Source organism: Pterocles gutturalis, unplaced genomic scaffold (genome assembly GCF_000699245.1).
Source record: "Pterocles gutturalis isolate BGI_N339 unplaced genomic scaffold, ASM69924v1 scaffold48309, whole genome shotgun sequence".
NCBI lineage: Eukaryota > Metazoa > Chordata > Aves > Pterocliformes > Pteroclidae > Pterocles > Pterocles gutturalis.
Window position 1 is genome coordinate 11,811 of NW_010135001.1, and position 17,842 is coordinate 29,652.

Consider the following 17,842-nt stretch of genomic DNA (forward strand, 5'->3'; position numbering starts at 1 on the left):
AATATTCCTAAACTGAAATGGTGTCAGCACCCACAACTTTAAACAAAATAGTTTCCTTCTCAAAACTTAGGATAAAAAAAAAGTGTCACAACTTTGTACATATGGTGCTGGTTTTGTGAAGTGCCTTGAAATGCAATTTAAAGAGTGTGAAAATAGGCAATGTAAAGAGATTTCTTAATGTCAGCAGCAGTGCTAGAAACCATATAACCAGAGGTCTGTACCCTGACACTCAGATCTTGGACTCTAACAGGAACAACTGCCTCTCTGTTTATGATATTTCAGATCTCCTCCCAACTCTCATTTTAGTTATAGAGAGTAAGGTGTTAGTATCCTCTTTTTTCAACATCTGAATCTAAGGAACAGAGAGGATTACCAAAATGTTCTGGAAACAAACTACAACAGAACAAAACTGCTGGTAACCAGGTAGACACAAATAACTAAATTCCTCCTTTCTACTTCACACTAATTATTATATTCTTCCTTGTTTACATGATTACCACATCTTTGCTGTGCAGACAATTGTGTGTTTTGGGAACAAGTTCCAATGTGCCACTCTGGACATAAGTGTTCAGAGTTCTGGGGTCTCTACTTTGTTGGGAAAGGATAGATAAAAGACTTTGCATCAGCTTGTTCAGAGGCAGAAAACTAACACATTTGTCTCCAAATTTCTATCTACTCCAGAGATACAGGGGCCAGAAGTTCTAGCTCGGTGACATTACACATCATTATGCTGGAAAAGAGCATCCCTGATTTTTCACATCACCAGTTCCTGGCAATATTTGTCTGCATCCAGCTGTCCTGATTTTTCTAACAGTGGGGAAACAACTGAAAGTGACTTAGTACTATGGGAGGCAGACTGAGAGCGCTGGGCTGTTTGCTAGAAGTGCACATCAGACTGCATCTGGATGTTCTTGGGCAGCTGAGATCCCAGCACATTTGACCTGGGAAAGATGGGGTAGGCCCCATTTTGGGAAGAGTTGCCACTCAGGTTGTTTCCCCATACACGTTCCATTCCCCAGCTTTCTGCTTCTTCTTTCCCCAGCTGGTCTAGGCTCTGGGGAAGCTGCTCTTCCTGACTGGGTTCTTCCTCCTGTGAATCAGAAGAAAGAGTGAACTGCACTGTTAGCAAGCTACCAAGAAGTCTAGCAACGCTCCAGGAGAGAGACAAAGTGTGCTTGATACTTAAATATCTTCCCACATTCTTCCAGAAATTAGTACAACCTGCCTGTCTATTAAAAGATCCAATAAGCTGTTTGCTGCAATGCACCAATTAATGTACATTCAAGCATTAGACAGTCATCCCCTTTTGCCCTCCACAAGAACATTCACAGAAATCTGAGGCCAAAGTAAATCTGCAAGCAAACACTTGAATAATCTTTTGGGCATGTTCACATGAGAAGTAGGTCTCTCCAAACTACTGTTTCAGATGGGAAGGGATCACAGCACTACTCTGCCAAAGAGGCAGGCTCCTTTCTGACTCAGCTAGGTCACTGTGTGCTGTTGGACTATTCTCCTTATGAAAGCCATGAAGACGTGAAGTAATTTCATGGCTCCCACGTGCCTACCTGCCTTTGACTTCAAAGCTGAAGACACAAAATACTCTGACTGACTGAATACAGGCAGTCTTTGGCAAAAGCCACAAGTCTGCCATGAGGCGCTATGGGCACACTGCTAACAATCTTCCACCTTGTGTGATAAATAATCTACAGGCAATATGTTAAAATCACAGTCCACAACACTAACATGAGCTGGTCTTGCTGAGAAGGACAGTACGATCTTTTTTGAAGTCTGAGGATAAGCAGATGCAAAGAAACTGAAGACAAGTGAATTGCATCTGCTGCCACAGGAACGAGCTTGGCCTCAAAGAAGCTGGAAGGTGTGTTTAAGAGTACCACTATGGTGACATGAAAGCAAGAAGCTTTTTGTTACTGTGCTTAAACAGAAGAGGCTTGATCATTCAAATACTGACCCTGCCCAACCCTTTTTGTCTTATGTCAATGGGGACTGGGAAAGCAAAGATGGTACCAGGTCCATTCATGTAGCAGGGCAGGTCACCCACCCTGAAGCCGGTTCAAATGCATGGTGGGGGGCTACCAACCTGGCTAACATCATCCAGTGGCTTGCCTGACAGGTCCTTCCTCTTCAGCTTGTTTCTTTCCAGCATGTCTAGCTTGTTCACCACCGCATCAATCTTGGAGCCAATGCTGTTTATGGACTGCTCCAGCTGCAGCACACGTTGCAGGAGACTGAGGAAGACATGGAGAACATTTACAAGCTTCTTCTGATGACGAACAGCAGGATTTGCAGCAGAAATCTTACAGACAATGGGACAGACCTCAAACAGGAGTGAACGCTCCACATCAGAGAGCTAATTCATAGCCACTGAAGACATAACTCCCTGCTACACTGTTTTCATCTGTCATCAGTGATTCTTCTTAGGATGGATTCTAACCCATTTGGACCACAATATAATCCCATTATTAAATGTTGCACCTGCCTCTTGTTTGACATGGCCCTATGTGGATTGCTCAGTGTTTCTCAGTAGCAGAATCAGGATCTCCTGATTCTCTGTGCTGTATTTATCCCACGCTCCTGCTGTGGAGGAAACAGCCAAGTATTATTCTCAGACCTGGAGGATGAAGGCTACCTATGCTATAAATCAACGATATTTATTACCACAGGACTTTCTGTAAGGACTTCCCCTGGCCCAGTCATCCAAGCTACCTTCTGACCTGAAACATGACAGCATATTGCCTGTGGCCAGCTGACAGCTGCAGAGGTTATTCAAGAGGCAGAAAGAAAAATTTCTTAACCCAATCTTTTACACAAACAAGCCAGCTACATTACAAGAACTGTCCCAGTTCTCTCCTGCCCTGCTCATTTACACATGTGCAAGATAAAAATGGACAAGATCTTACAGAAACAGCTCAGCACCAGTGTAAAGAGTTGCATCAGGGAAGGAAGCAGCAGGGAATCAGACCCCTCATTTTCAGAGGGATTAAACTACTGCCAGCACAAACATACACTTGGAACTCTTCTTCGGAGACCCAGGTGGCCTTATTGCTGTGGTTGTTCCTTGCTTCCACATAGGTAAGATTCTCATCCAGGTTGTTGTCACCATAGGATTTCCCCAAGTTTTCAATCTCTGTATTCAGAGCAACCTAGAAGATAGATAAGGAAAATCCTGTGAAGTTGGATACTACCTCTGTGTCAGTTTCACTTTGAGGAACACAGAGCTTCACAGGCAGTGATATACTCAGCGGCTATTCAGGCAGAGCTGGAGCTGTATTTGAGTTGCCTGTTTAGTTTATACCACAAACACAAAGAATCCTGCTGCCACTTTGGGGTGATCTCTACCAAACAGAGGGTTTCTTTCCTTGCCCTTTTTTTACCCTTTTTGCCTCTAGGTCATGCTTCATCTGCTTTTGCTCCTCTTCATCAAGGATGTGGTTGCCATCTTTGTCAAACCTGGAGAAGGCTGCTGTGATCTCATGGTCTGCATGGCCCAGTCTGAAAATGAATAGAAAGAGAAAGCTGAAGGCACTGCATTACACTGTTAGGCTCTAACAGTGGAGTATGCCTTTGGAAATTAGTGTATTGTTTCCTCCTGCCAGTGACAAAACTAAACATCCCAAATGGGAAAGAGATAACAACACAAATCCATTTAGAACAGGAAATCAAACAGGTGAGGAAAAATGGTAACTATTTTTTTGAATCTTACATTGCCCAGATCTGAGCTAACTGCTCTCCCAGCCTTGAAAACCAGAGAATTTAAATTACATGTATAACCAAGAGAAAGGGATAAGTGGTCATCCCTCAAGCTGACTCACTCCTTCAAGCTGTTCTTGAAGTCTTCAAAGCCCAGTTCCTTCGTTCCATTCTGCAGTGCTTTCTGCACATCAGAAATCCGCTCCTTCTTCAGCTTCAGCCTCATGAGTGTCCGGTTGTAGCTCTGTTACGAAAGATGCAAATGGACATGGAATCATGCAGGCAGAACAGTGAAAAATAGGGCAGAGTGGATAAAGCAATATGGGTGAGCAGATGCAAAGTAACACAAAGAGATTTTAAGCTTTCCATAAGCAAAAATACAACACTGCTGAACAAGCCCAATCTCTAAATTAGAATCACGCCTTCAAAGAAACACCAACATGCTAGCCAAGGTCTCCATGATGAAGTTTGCCCTCTGCTTTTCTCCTCCTGACTCTTCCTTTATCTGAGCTCCCAGTCACCAGCTACTTAGGATTATGTCTCAAATACCATTCTTTGCAGAATACTGGCCCCACAGCACAGAGCTGTGAATTTCCAGGACCCTGTCTGGAATTTGCCCATGGGAAATCCAGAGGTAGCCCACTAGATTTGCACCACTGTAACATGCTCAGTTTAGCAAAATAGGACCTGCCATTTTATTGACCAAAATATCAAGGACTGAAAGAGCTTTGTCCAGAGACTGTTCTGGGAAGAAAAGTCTCTCAGAAACACTACCAGCATGCTCAAGTAACAGGATTCCCCCAACTTCTGCTTTCTCATCTCCCCTTTGCCAAAGGATGTGGGAGCTTGATTTATCCCAGAAAGGAACTGACTCCTGTGTGCACCAAGAAGGTGAATTTGGAGTTGGCAACCCTGGTTTTTCTCTAGTAAATTCCATGTAGGTCAAGGACTTCCAGAAAATGCTTCAGGATTTAGCTAGAATGCACAGCTTTTGCTATTCATCACCTGCTTCAAGATGTCTGAGAGCTGCAGCTCATCCTTCTGGCTTGAAAGCTCCTCCTTGACTTCTGAGTAGGTGTCATTGATGATGGCCAGAAACATGTTCTAGAAAAAGGGGAAGAACAGAGATGAATAAACATGAGGCATCTTGCCTGCTCCAGCAGCTGAAGCAGCAAGAGACAGGCATATCTGTGCAGGGCTCAGTTAAACAAGGAGCTGCTTCCACATGAGGCATCCCTTGGGCAAATTAAAGTGGGTGAAGGGCAGGCCTACTTCAGCCACACAGTGCTTTCTCACTGGGGAGGAGGTCCTTCAGTTAAAGCAGTGGCCGAAGGTACATTTGTTCCCAGCTCAAATACCATCTTCAGTAGCCTCTCCTGCAAGATCATAGGTTACATTTGGATTGCTAGCACTGGATATTTAACCTGGACATTATGAGCATCCCTCTGCAGCCATTGCCTAGGAAGCCAGAGACTGTCCCCCATGCATTGTTCACTGCCTGCTACAGAGCAGCTGAACTGATCCTCTTGAATTCAGCTACCACATCAGTGGTATTCCCAGTTATTTTTGTCTTCACCTTAAAGTGCACTAATATGGCCTTAATCACCCCAATCATCAAAACCCCAATTGCAATGACATGCTCTTTGTCTACCTTAGTCTATTTCCACTGCAAAGCTATCATAACAGAACCTTCCTCTCTCTTAGCATTTGCACTGCACCTAACTCAGGGATTATCTGGGTCTCTCAAACACTGCTGTCAATACAGGGCAAGGAGGGCTTTCTTGCTTACCAGGAGCACAAAGAAAACAAAGAACACATAGGTGACGAAGTAAATAGGCCCAAGGACCCTGTTGGCATTGTCAATCGCATTGTAGTCAAAATCACCAAGAATTATCCGAAACTGGGTGAAGCTGGAGGAGAGGAAGAGCACAAGATCACACAAAGGCACATACATTTGTCCTACCTCCTCCCTGAACCTGCCTGCAGCCCAGATGGTCACAGACACAAGCCAGAGCAGGGTCTAAGTCAGTCAGTCTGACTGGTGAGTTAAATGTACCCATAGTATTTCAGGGATGAATGGAGCTGATCTGGTTAGAGCAAGAGCTGGCTGGAAAGTAAATCATGGTTTCCACACACATTTCTCATTGTCCAAAGTGTGCTTTGGTCTAAACAAGAGTTAAAAACAACAACAAAAAAACCCCAAACAAAAGCAACCTGAATTTTCCCTCATAAAGTCATTTGACTCACTGAAGCCTTCTCTGGCAAAAGAGTTCATGAGAGTGTGGAGAGGATGTTAATACTGGACAGTGCTTTTCAGCCTTTTGCAATTTGCAGCCCCTATAATGAAGCAAGTTTAAGTCTATTGATCAGAAGCTTGCTTATCTCAGTTATCTCTTGGCAGCCCCTTAAAGGCAGGACCTGGATGCCAGAGGTCTGTGGAACACAGGCTGAAAACTGCTGCTGTAGCAGGTGCCTCCCTTAACATCGCAATGCCTGAGCACGCCCATGGACTGAAGGTCTGCCTGAGTCTGGGCATCTTAACTCACTTCCCCAACACCTCCTTCTTGTGGGGGCTCATGCACTCATTGGACATCCCCCATCTCAGGAATCTTGATACATTACTTGTGAGAGTTATCTAGAAATTGATCAGTGAAATGACCCTTGTAAAAAATATCCTCCAATTAAAAAAAAAAAAAAAAAAAAAAAAAAAGAAAACGACAGACAGAAAGACAGAGACAGACTGTGAAGCCATGTTCAGGGAAAAGGACATTGAGAGCCTGAAGCCTGAAAATCCTGTGTGAGAAATACAAAGCTCCATTTCAGATTCCTTGCATTGGGACTATTTAGGGTGCTGGGAATGTTTTCCAGGTCTAAGGAAGAGGAATATGGCTTTGCTTCCTCTTCTTTGTTTTAAATTCTCCCAATTCAGTGATGTTGAAATGTCTTCTTTCAGTAATAAATTATTTTTATCTGTTTTGTTTTGAAAATGTCTACTTAATCTCATTTAGACTATTATACAGCATGTTTTAGAAAACTTCATGCTGAATTTGTATTAAAATTAGCATGTTATGACTACCAACTTTCAGAAATTATGTAGAGCTGCTATCATATCAAAATCAGATATATTTATAAATAACATAAATATGAAGTTTCTGACTTCTTCATTTCAGTGTTTAAAGCTATCATCTTGATAAGATAAATACATTACTTCTGCTTTTCCCTGCAAAAAACCCCGTAACAACAAACAGTATTCCTTCCAAATTGTTGTTTGAACTAAAGTGGACTATCTGATGGAAACCAGAAAAGCTTTCATGCAGCTGTTGTGCAGACACTGAAACGATGTGATCAGCAAGTGTTTGTGGAAGCAGGAGAATTTCAAAACTCTGGAGCTTCTATCTAGGCCTCTTCCTTATTAAAAACAAACAAACAAGCAAAAAAACCCCAAAAAAACCCCAGCCCAACCAAACAAAAGTGAACCAAACTAAAAAACACACTCTGAGCCTACCTCAAATGACTTGTTTTGAGCTTTTTAGTTCTTAGCACCAGAATTAAAGAGAAGTTTAACCTAACTAGGCCTAAAACCATATACCAGTGTATAAAACCAGAAACCTGCCAAGGTCTCAGTGAAAGTCAGACAGCACCATCCTACCGCCTTTATGGAGCCACAACAGGTGAGAAGGTGACAGAAGGTCCTGCAGAACAGAAACTAAATTGTCAGCTGAGCTATGATGGTTTTCTGCAGAAAGACCTTAAACTGCTCTGCATGTTGAGTATCCTTGGTGTGCCTAACAACTCCACATCACTGTGAGGCGTCAGCGAACTGAAGCTTCTCACTAAACACTCTGATGAAAAGGCTGGGATTTACACCGAACTGTAGGGCTGCAAGGAGTCTAAAAGTCTGGTAGGATCAGCTACTCATGTCCCTACTGACAAATATCAGACAACCAGAAATCTGTCTCAATTTTCTCACTGCATTCTTTTGTCTGTGAAGATGTCACAACAGGAGGGCTGTGAGTGACTTATCAACCATTGTGGCTGTACTACAACGAGATACGACAGGTGTCTGATTTCTGATTGACACTCATATTTTCAGTTGGGGAGAGGCTGGAAAATAGTTGAAATTATTTTGATGAAATGATGGAAACATGGGTTCTGACTTAGATGCTTACATGCATTTAACAAAGGTACTGAAGTTTTCCACTTGTGTTCCAAAAAGAAGGTAACCTAGCTGGGCGTAGGCAAAGAAGACAATGAAGAACATAATGGCAAAGCCCAGGATGTCCTTGGCACAACGTGCCAGTGTGGAGGAGAGTTGGGTCATTGTTTTGTTGAAGCTGATATACTTGAATATCTGCAAGAAGAAAGAAAAGGGACAAAGGTAGGCAAAACCATTAGCTAGGTCAGTCTCATATATACGCGTTCTTACTAAGACAAAAGGTTCACTGTAGTACCAAAGCACTGAGAAGACAGCTAGGCTAGGGGAATGGTGGCTTAGTGTTCAGGATATTTGTCCTAGGTGTGCCACCGTCCTTCTGTGAGATCATAAACATATGACTTGGTTCCCTGTGTCAAAGGAAAATATAAAGAGAGACTGCTATAAAGACAAATGTCTTGAGGCTAATGAGGACCCTCAAGTACAGTGTGACTTTCCACCAAGCCAAGATGCTTTTGGTTGAAATGCAAAGTCCATGCCAACAGACAAGTTATTGCCAGCTGTTGGGTGGCCGTCATGAAAGGAAAACATGGTTTGCCAAGATTGTCCTCCAAAATACTAAAATAGTACAGGAGAGATAAAGTTACATTGTACTAGGCATTTTCTAAAACCACTTTTACACCACAACATCTGAGCTCATACCCCTGTCCATTATCTCCAAATAACTGGCCTGAGAATGCAGGGTGAAAAGTTTCTTGGATCTACTGCAAAAAAGACCATACCACTTTGAGGAAAATTCTTTTCTGTTGTAGAGCTGTTACCCTCATTCACTCAGAGGGATGGAGGAGTCAGTCCTCAAGTTATCTAGAGGAAGAGGCCTGAGACTGGAGGCCCGGCACCTCCCAGACCCCCTACAATACCTTGATCCAGGCAAAGAATAAGTTGACTGCATTCATATTGTTGTACTGTGTCTGCCAGAATGCCAGGAACTCGAAGTCCGCATAGGTGTCAGGGTGTTTCAGTAACTCTCCCAACAGCCTGTTCACCTCAATGGTGCGAAAGATGTGAAACCCAATAGCGATGATGGAGAGCTGCAAAGAGGAAGAGTCTGCAGTGACTGCTGTGCTTATGCTTTCCACAGAAATTAAAGTGTCACAGAATTTCTTGGTATCACACTTCAGTTCACTGCAGTCTGCTGGTGGGGGATGGAAATAAGGTCTTAATGCACTGAATGATGCCCTGACTTCACAGCCTCTCAGGCATTTCTTTTCTCCTAACAGCTGATAAGAAGAGTGTCTGTCCATTTCTCTGCTAGTTCATTTTACTATTGGAGCAAAACATGTGCCAGCTCATCTCATCTAGACCAGTTTCCCCATTCCTTCATTTCTTTTTGGCTCTTATACCTCTCTGCCATTGCTCCCTATAAAAAAGCCTGCAAGGATCCTCACCAGAATGACTACCACATCCAGGATGTTCCAGATGCTGGTGAAGTACTGAAGCCTGTGGATATGCAGCTCCAAAATCTCCTCCACCACATAGTAGAAGATGAAGACACAGAAGACAATTTCACAGGCAACAATGAAGAAGTCCCATGCGCTGACATATCGTATAAGTTTGACTGTCCGGATTTGCCACGAGGGGATGGCACCACCAGTGGCTGGAAACTCAACCACTAACCTTGAAGGGGACAAGAAAACTCTGATAATTACAAATGGGGGAGGGAAACTCTTACATAGTTTTGAGAGGCATCAAACCTGAGCATGTGCTATCTACCAAACCACGAGCAGAAGAGTTGTGCATGTGCTTATGCAGCCTTATCTCTGCTGCTTCACTGCCCATGACAGGAAAGGGTGAAAGGTGAAGAGAAGTGTGACTGGTTATGTCAGGAAGACCAAGTCTTCTTACTAATTGATACAACATCTGCTGACACCACTCAGTCCTAACCCCTTTGTGGACCATATTAAAATATTTGCATTTTAAGAAACTGTGGCATTGAGGAAGAAGCAAGAGGCAGAAAAATATTCAGTGGGACTTGGATTACCTCAGAACGCAGAACAGATTGATATTTGCATTATACACAGAGAAATCAATGAAGACAACTCGTGTTCCCCGATCCAGCCACAGCTTCTCCTTCAAGACTTGCAGAGCTTCAGCACTGTCTTCTCTGGTCAACTTGAGGTCTATGTAGTATCCTCCCCCACTGTAACTGGTTAGTCTTCCCCAGTGAGATGAGCCACCCAGCTCCTCCTCAGAATGGTACCTCCAGCTACAACAGACAAGCCATAAGCAAAAGAATCACTGCCCCAGGCTTGGATATTACCTTGTAGCCAGGAGAAATTAGATTAGATCTTCACGGGACAGAGCAGCGGAACTGGCACTTAATCCCTATTCCAGATTTGAGACAATGTCCGTTCTTCATTATTGATAGATTCCTAATCTGATGCTTCCCAGCAGTGACACAACACGACTTGCAGTACTATGGAGGGAAAATTCTGCAGGTTCATTGGCTATGCCACAGTCTTGTTTGCATGGAGGTTACTCTGAGGATCTGCTGTGTCGCCTTCTACCATGTTAAACACAACCCTCTGCTTAGAACACACTTGCACTCATATTTCCTTATGAATTATAGTTTCTCATTCACAGACCAAGACTCATGAAGCAAGCAAAGAGTTGTTAAAATGCAGATACCTCACATTATTGTAGAGAAACAGGTTTTCAAGATGGAAGAGATGCACTCCTTTCCCTCTGGCTCCTGAAATTCAGGAGGGAAGCAGTAGCATCATCCGTTTGATAGATCTGGTCCCAAAGGTCTCTATTTATTCTCACCCTCTTAAAAACAGACAACAATCTCTACCTAATTCTCCGCTGGATTTTTCATGGCTTTTCCAACTGCTCCCACTCTGCCATTCATTCTGGGCCTTATAGATAGACAAAAAGGACTGGCTGCTGCTGCGGACTGCAAGGGGAATTCCGGACTTACATGAAAAACTCAACCCTAGCATCCTGTGGCTCAGCAGATCTTATTTTCACTAGAAGAGACTGATTTGGGGCAAAAAAAAAAAAAAAAAAAAAAAAAAAATCACAGATTTTCTGACCCTGAACAGCAAATATATGCTTACGCTGTTCCATTGATGAGTCCAAAGGAGACCCTTTCCTCCTTGTCTTCTGAGTATACATCATAGCAGCCTGAGATTTCCTCCTTGAAGTCATCATGGACCACACAGGAATTGTTCTTCACTTTCAGTTGTCGCATGCGTGGGACACCCAGCAGCAGGTTCTCGTAATAGATGTATGACTGGGTGCCATGTGCTGCTAGAGACTCGTTGTTGTACCACTTTGTCCAGTAAAGGTTATCCAGAAGGGGGCCTTGGGCATACTGCAAGAGAGGGAGAGAAAAACAACTTCTTCATAGCCCATATATCAGGGCTGGTGGAGCCACAGCGTGAAGGAGGGATGCTGGGAAGCACGGTCATTGTTGGCTTCTCGCGGGCTTGTAGTACCATTGCTGCACCTTGTTGGGTTAATGAAGAGACAAGGGCCCTACAAGCCTCTTTGTCCCTTCTACTTCAGTGAGCACAAGTCTCAAGAAATTGTCCTGGTATGAGGTGTGAATTCTGAAAAGGGGGTGTGCCAGTGCCCTGGAAACAGTGGGGGAAAATCAATGGTGCTGTAGTTCACTTTACTTCTTTTAATACAGCAGGAAAAGACAAGGCTAACAGACAAATAATTTCTGGCAGACTGGTTGCAATAAGTGGTTGCAATATCTCAACACAAATTCACTGTGGTTCATATTATTCCTTCACCAGTTCTTTGACAGAAATGTGTTAGACCCTAGACATCTTTTCCCCTATTTATTTCCTTTGATAAAAGTCAGTGCAAATTTTAATCCAGCTTATTCATAAAGAATCCATAGATCACACCAGCCCAGGCATGAATTACAGGCAGGTTAAATATGTTGTTTCCACAACTGCCCATGAAACCAGACATAGGCTTATTACTAAGATACCAGTATGAAGACATTGGACTGTAGGATTCAAAGCCATTTCTACCACAGGGAAACCTGGAGTAAGTCACTTGGCCTCTCTGGGCTGGTACTCCCTGTCTCTGCAATGTCCTGCCTGCCTAGCTGGTACATTTCAGTGGAATGGACTCTTCTGAACACACAGAACACTTAGCCCAGACAGTATTCTGGCCACAGTGCTCAGAGTGACACATTATATTTTAAATTAGTGGGTATTTTACATGCAAATGATATTGTAACTATTGCTATAAGCTGGCAAAAGCCTGTGGCAGCAAAATGCCTTGCTGAAAGCACGAGGTAGCACATTCAGAGGGAACTGAATATCCCAGTCTAGCTGGGCTTTCCAGGGCTCCCCATGCCAGGCCAGACTTGTACTCACCACCCAGAAGTCAGCCATGCTGCTGATGGACTGGAAGGAGACACGGCCGTCCATAGAGGTCTGCAAGAAGAGCTCAGACATCACTTTGGTGTAGTAATAGGCATTGGCACTTGTCATTCCATATGTCACTAAGAGAAGAGACAAGAGGAGGGTCCTCACCTATAGCTGAATATTGGAGCCTGACATAGATATATGTATATATTCACTTTCTGTGTAGCTTATGCTATCACAGGTAAACTGAGCAAGGCACAAGAGAAGAAACCTTGGGAACTCTAATCATACTACTCTAATCATACTGCTTTCTGCTTTCTTAGGGATTTACAAACTTATCTTTTGCATGTTCCAGAATTTAAACAGTCAGACTGACAGAGTTTAAAAGCCAGAGAAGACCACTGGATGATGCAGCTGAACATCCTGGGTAACAATTTTTTTTTTCTTCAGACAAAATTTCTGAAGATGAATTTTCTTTCTCAGAACAAAGTCCATGATCTATATTTTGAAGTCCTGATCTGAATCCATAGAGGTATAGAGACCACCCCATGTTCCCAAGTGGATAGCTCCAGTTAAGTTCTTGCCTACCAAGAAACCTCAAACAGGAGCAGCCTCTAACTTCCCTGAACATGTTGTTTCAATTCCTCAGTGCTTCTTCCTGCAGAAGAGTGTCCATCATGGTGATCACTAAGAACATGTCCTGCTGTTGAAAGGGGACCATGAAAATAAAGCAGCTGACATTCAAGACACCCCCCACACGCACTTCTGGATGAGTCAGTGTGTGGCCACATGTACATCTGCGTCTGTATCTTTGTTCTTTAGGAAGACTAGCTGAAACACTGTCTCCCTGGGCCAGTGTGATAGTAACTCAGGTTGGTATTGTCTGTCTATCTCTCCTGCCACAGGGTTCATGAAATATAATCCTCTTCACTGTCCAATGGCACAGGTGCTCATTTGTGATAATGAATGAACCTTCCCAAAAAACCAAACAGCCATTGTTCTACTCACACAAAGCCCATTAGCATTCAGTACAGGGGTGCATTAAATCCACCCAAGAACAACAGTGTGAGCTGCCATCTGCTTTATCACCTCAGCCACCCCTCCAGTCCCAGAGGGGAAAAATCTCTCTGAACCCTGTGTCTTTGATCCCAGGAAGTTTCTAGAGCTGCTCGCTGGTGTTTGAACATTCCCTGTGAAACTAAGAAAAGACTCTGGGCAGATTCTTTTAGGATTGTGGAGTTGATGGCTAGAACTGATAACTCGGGTCAGAAAATACTGCTTAAACTTAACTTATCAATCAGATCTAGAACAATAGCTAGTTATTTTACATGTGTGTGCAGCAGCTATTCTGTAGGTTAATGACACACCTGCTTGCTGCAGTGAGTGCATGTACAATAAATTTAGCACTTACAACAGCATGAGACAGTCTAATAATAAAACCTCACATTATTTCCCTCACACTGCACACAGAAAAGACACCTATGAGATGTGACAGGCACTTACGGAGACAGATGTCCACCAAGAACACAACGTAGACTAGCAGCTCTCGCAGTGTGGTCTTCACATAAAGTTCTCTGTTTTCAGCTGTGTTCTCGGTCAGCGTAGTGCCCCACAGACCTATAGAGGGTAAAGAAGAAATTGGAGAGTTTTGATGGCCATTCTCAAAGGTCATGTGAAGATCTCAAGTCCCATTCCCAAATAACACTTTATTTTCAAAACTTGACTAAGAGATGTAAAATAACCCCAAAAAGAACAATTCCAGTATGAACAAAAGATTTGGGGCTGACCAAAACTGAGATATGCTGGCTTTCTTATTTTCTCTCCAGTTTTCTATTTGACTTCAATATGGACCGATCTTTTTCCTGCCTGTTTTTCAGCTTACTCTTTGCAGAAATTCAGTCTTTGTCACAAGTACTCTTGCAAACACAAAATTTCATCTCAGTCAGCCATGTGCCAACAGCTGACCTTCTGCTAGGATTTCCGTAGCAGAACTGCATCTGATGTTAGCTTTACAACTATTAGTCATTTTAGTGTATGTTGAACAACCAGGCCCCAAATATTTGTCTCTTGCTTACCTAAAAACCCCTGCAGATTTCTTGTAAGTTACAAGACTCAGACAAATAACCCAACTCAATATTTTCAGCATAAAATTTAGAGACAAATTATCTTCAGGATGTCTATCAAAGGAGCTCTGCTGACTTCAGTACAGTTACACCAATTGCACCAGCTAGTGATCCAATTTCTTCACACAGTGAAAGCAACTCATTAAATGTCACCAGGGTTGATCAAAAAGAGAGAAACACTTCCTTGAAAAGGAGGCTGGATATTTTGGGTTTGATGATCCACCTGTCGCCATTAGTGTATTTGTTTGTTCTTGCTGTAATGGCTTTCTGTTGTGATTTCTGAAATGCTCCTGAAGTTGAAAGGCATAAGAACTTCCACTTGAAAGCCTAGTGATGGAAGCCATGTCAATAATACCCATAGTGTTGCTGCTTTCTGCAGCTCCTAGAGAGCTCAGCCCTGATGCCCATCCCCAGTAGCAGGAAACAATCACCTTCATGCAAACCAGGATCAAAGCTGATCAAAGGCCACACATTTGAAGTCATCTCTGGCAGAGGATGAAGGCTTTTTTCTTTGGAGCAAGCAAAAATGGTATAGGGGTCTGTGTACATTTACTCCTGTCCTTTCAATAGGTCTTTGGCATCTCAACAGATTAGAGAGCTTTCTGAACCTTCAGCTACCATAGTGTCTGTTGCAGTGTCTACCCTCACTCCTCGGCAGACAAACCAGTAGCCTGTTCTCGACATGCCAGACCAACAACAGAAATGAGAGCCTGGAGAAGATCTGGATTAACTCCCGTTCAGGAGAGAGTAGCACGTGGTCTACAGGAATCTCCAGGACACTATTAAATGACACCCTTTATCTCTATATATGACTACACCAGGTTTATTTGTTTTTCTGTGTGGCAGGGAACTCCTACTATCCACATATTGTGAGCAGACTTTCTTTGCTTTGGGAGAAGTGTACTTTGGAACACCTAAATTCAGGGACAACCAAATATCCTTGAAAACTTGGTTCAGAGGCTTGCCCAAAATTATACCTGGACGACCATGAGACTGGCCCAGTACCCTTTCAGATTGCATCCAGTAATTGTAAAACTATATCAGTTAGGATTTGTTTTCAGCTGCTTCTTTAGGAAACATGCCATGGAAATATACCACCTCAAACATGAAGCATGTCCCCACCTGTGGCTCCTGTGGCAACACCTACTCCCTTGGGGATGCAGCTATTTTGTATATGACATTTGGAGTAGAAGGATACTCAAGGCTAGAAGACATCCAGGCTTCTTTATGATATATTGCATGACCATCCAGCACTCACAAGGCAGAGCAAAGCAAAAACCTCAGAAGCTAGAAAACAGGCAATCAATGCAATTTGTTTATAATTCTTGCTTTCCTCATTGTAACATGTTACTGGTAAGAATTTACGGCAACATCTACGTTATCCTCCAAGGCTGCTTGTAAACCAGCCTTGTGACCCAGGTGAATGACTAGCTCACAGCCTCAGGTACAGCCTTCCAAAGGCAGTGGGAAGCTGGGTGTCCCTCACTGGCCATTGTGCCACCCAGATACCCAGCAAAGCCTGTGTGTAGGCTGGCTATGAACAGCTGAGGTGGCAGGAGGCAGGTATTTGCATGCTCCAGTTTCAATCCTGGCATCTCACAAATGGAATTTTGATGTTGAAGTATGGATTTGCTTTCCCTTTTTAAATCTCAAACAATGCCTAGAAGAAAGGATATCAGAATAAAACAGGTAAATTGTACACTGCCTCGGAGCAATCTGTAATTACCCCCAAGCCCACCCAGCACTACTTCTTGGCCAGGAGAAACCTCTAAAGCCTCAGCTGTGGTTTCCATGTGAGTTAATGGTGTTAGACTGTAACTGCAATGACAAGTAAGGAAGAATTGATCCTAGAGGGGCTGTGCAATTCAGGACCAGGTTATACTGTTATTCACTCCCATGTACTCTTAAGAGGGTACAGCTCTAAGAAAGGTTCTTCCAAGACCAGGAAGGAGAGCTCCAGGTGTTACTTTTCTTCTAAGTCAGGAAGAAAGACACATTGTCAAGAAAATAATAGTTTTCCCAATAAATAGTTTAGTGTTTTCTCTTCCCTGTTTTTACATTAGGACTGTATGCCTTCTGTAAGAAACTGTTCCACAAGTGCTGTTGCCCAGGGCTGGATCCTTACAGGAGACCTAACTTATTCCCAACTTTCTGTTTGCCTCTGCACAAGCCTACATAATATTTCATTCCCCTTTGTCTTTTAAGCTGGAAACAAACACATCTTTATTTCAGCTGTCTTCAAGCAAAGCCTTGTCTGATACATTCCTATTACTGTCTGCATTTCAGTCCTGACAGTGCCAGATTTCATCTGGTATAGATATTTATGTCAGTTCTTAATTTACTGTAACAGAGGGGCCAGTACCACTCCACCTAGAAAATGCACACAAAGACAGAATAGTCTCATCACCAGAGCAATGGCTCCTGGGGATTCAGGACATTCAACCTCTGTCCTAATCTCTGCCAACAGATTCATTGCATGACCGTGAGCACACCACTGAATCTGTCTGTACCTCCTGCCTTGTAGCCTCAGGAGCTATGACAAAGCGCAATGAGGATGCTCCCTCCAGGTCAGCCAAAGATGATCCCTGGGGTAATGCCAGTCTATGTTGAGCAGGTTCCTGGGCTACACAGATCCTATGGGGTTTCTACCTTCTGCATCCCCACACCCACACCCCTCCCTATACCATAATTCTTCCCAAGGGCTAGTAAATCCTTTCTAGTGAGACATCAGAGCTTTACCTCGGATGCCTCTGAAGATGTAGAAACAGCACTTGAGGAAAGGACTTGTCTTCCCATCCACAGCTTTGCTCTGCTTTTCCTGGTAGGGGAGTGGATCCCCCGCCTCTTCAAAGTTCTCATAGGGATTCTCCAGGATGGACTTGGGGTTGTAGATGGCTCGAATCTTCAAGGAGGTAGAGGGAGAGCCATTGTAAACAGGATTATCCCAAGCTTTCTTCCCCACTGCCTCCAGTTCATGCTCCTCTGAGGCTTGAAAGTGGCTCTCAGCTGTGTTGTATAGGTGAGATGAGCTCATGGCTAGCCACTGCCAGCAGAAGTAATTTTTAACTGGAATTGTGAAGCCTGTCTGCCCAGGCTGGAGCTGTAAGCTGGCAGAGAGAGAATCGGTCAACACAAAACAGCTTGTCTGCCTCAGCAGCCCAGGAGAAGGCACAGCACCAGGTTCCCACAGACAGCACACCTCCTCACTCTCTTTTATGCCATTGCAGCTAGTGACACCTATCAGAGGGGTGGCACTACCCGTTGTTAGGAAGCACCATCAGCCCTGTTATCCCAGCAGTCCTGCAACACCCTCACGTCCAGGAGACCTCTGCTTCCCAGCGGAGATAACAGACCCAGATGCCGTCGTGGGAAGAGGGGAGGCTGCTAGGAGACGTCCCCTGAGTTGAGGAGGGGCAAGAGGAGGAGGTGTCTAGGATGTAACCAGACCCCTCAGGCTGCCTGCAGCC

The 17,842-nt window shown here is 43.7% G+C and overlaps 1 protein-coding gene across 1 annotated transcript; it reads right to left on the reverse strand.

The window, feature by feature from the left end:
* Positions 1-877: 877 nt before the first annotated feature.
* On the reverse strand, positions 878-17,409 carry PKD2L1 (polycystic kidney disease 2-like 1). Its single transcript, XM_010081753.1, has 15 exons — positions 17,115-17,409; positions 13,756-13,869; positions 12,262-12,389; positions 10,981-11,237; positions 9,903-10,127; positions 9,310-9,538; positions 8,782-8,952; positions 7,878-8,059; positions 5,498-5,618; positions 4,714-4,812; positions 3,831-3,952; positions 3,393-3,510; positions 3,025-3,161; positions 2,099-2,246; positions 878-1,090 (listed from the first exon to the last, which is right to left on the reverse strand). Exons 1-15 carry the CDS (start codon positions 17,407-17,409, stop codon positions 878-880), a joined length of 2,559 nt encoding a protein of 852 aa, XP_010080055.1.
* Between the last annotated feature and the right edge of the window lie 433 nt (positions 17,410-17,842).

Excerpts from the sequence above, each read along its gene's own strand:
- PKD2L1 (XM_010081753.1), bottom strand. The coding sequence starts at position 17,409 with ATGAGCTCATCTCACCTATACAACACAGCTGAGAGCCACTTTCAAGCC. Across the intron at positions 3,511-3,830 it reads TTCAAGAACAGCTTGAAGGA|ACTGGGCCATGCAGACCATG; the intron begins GTGAGTCAGCTT and ends ATTCATTTTCAG. Across the intron at positions 3,162-3,392 it reads ATGACCTAGAGGCAAAAAGG|GTTGCTCTGAATACAGAGAT; the intron begins GTAAAAAAAGGG and ends TCTATCTTCTAG.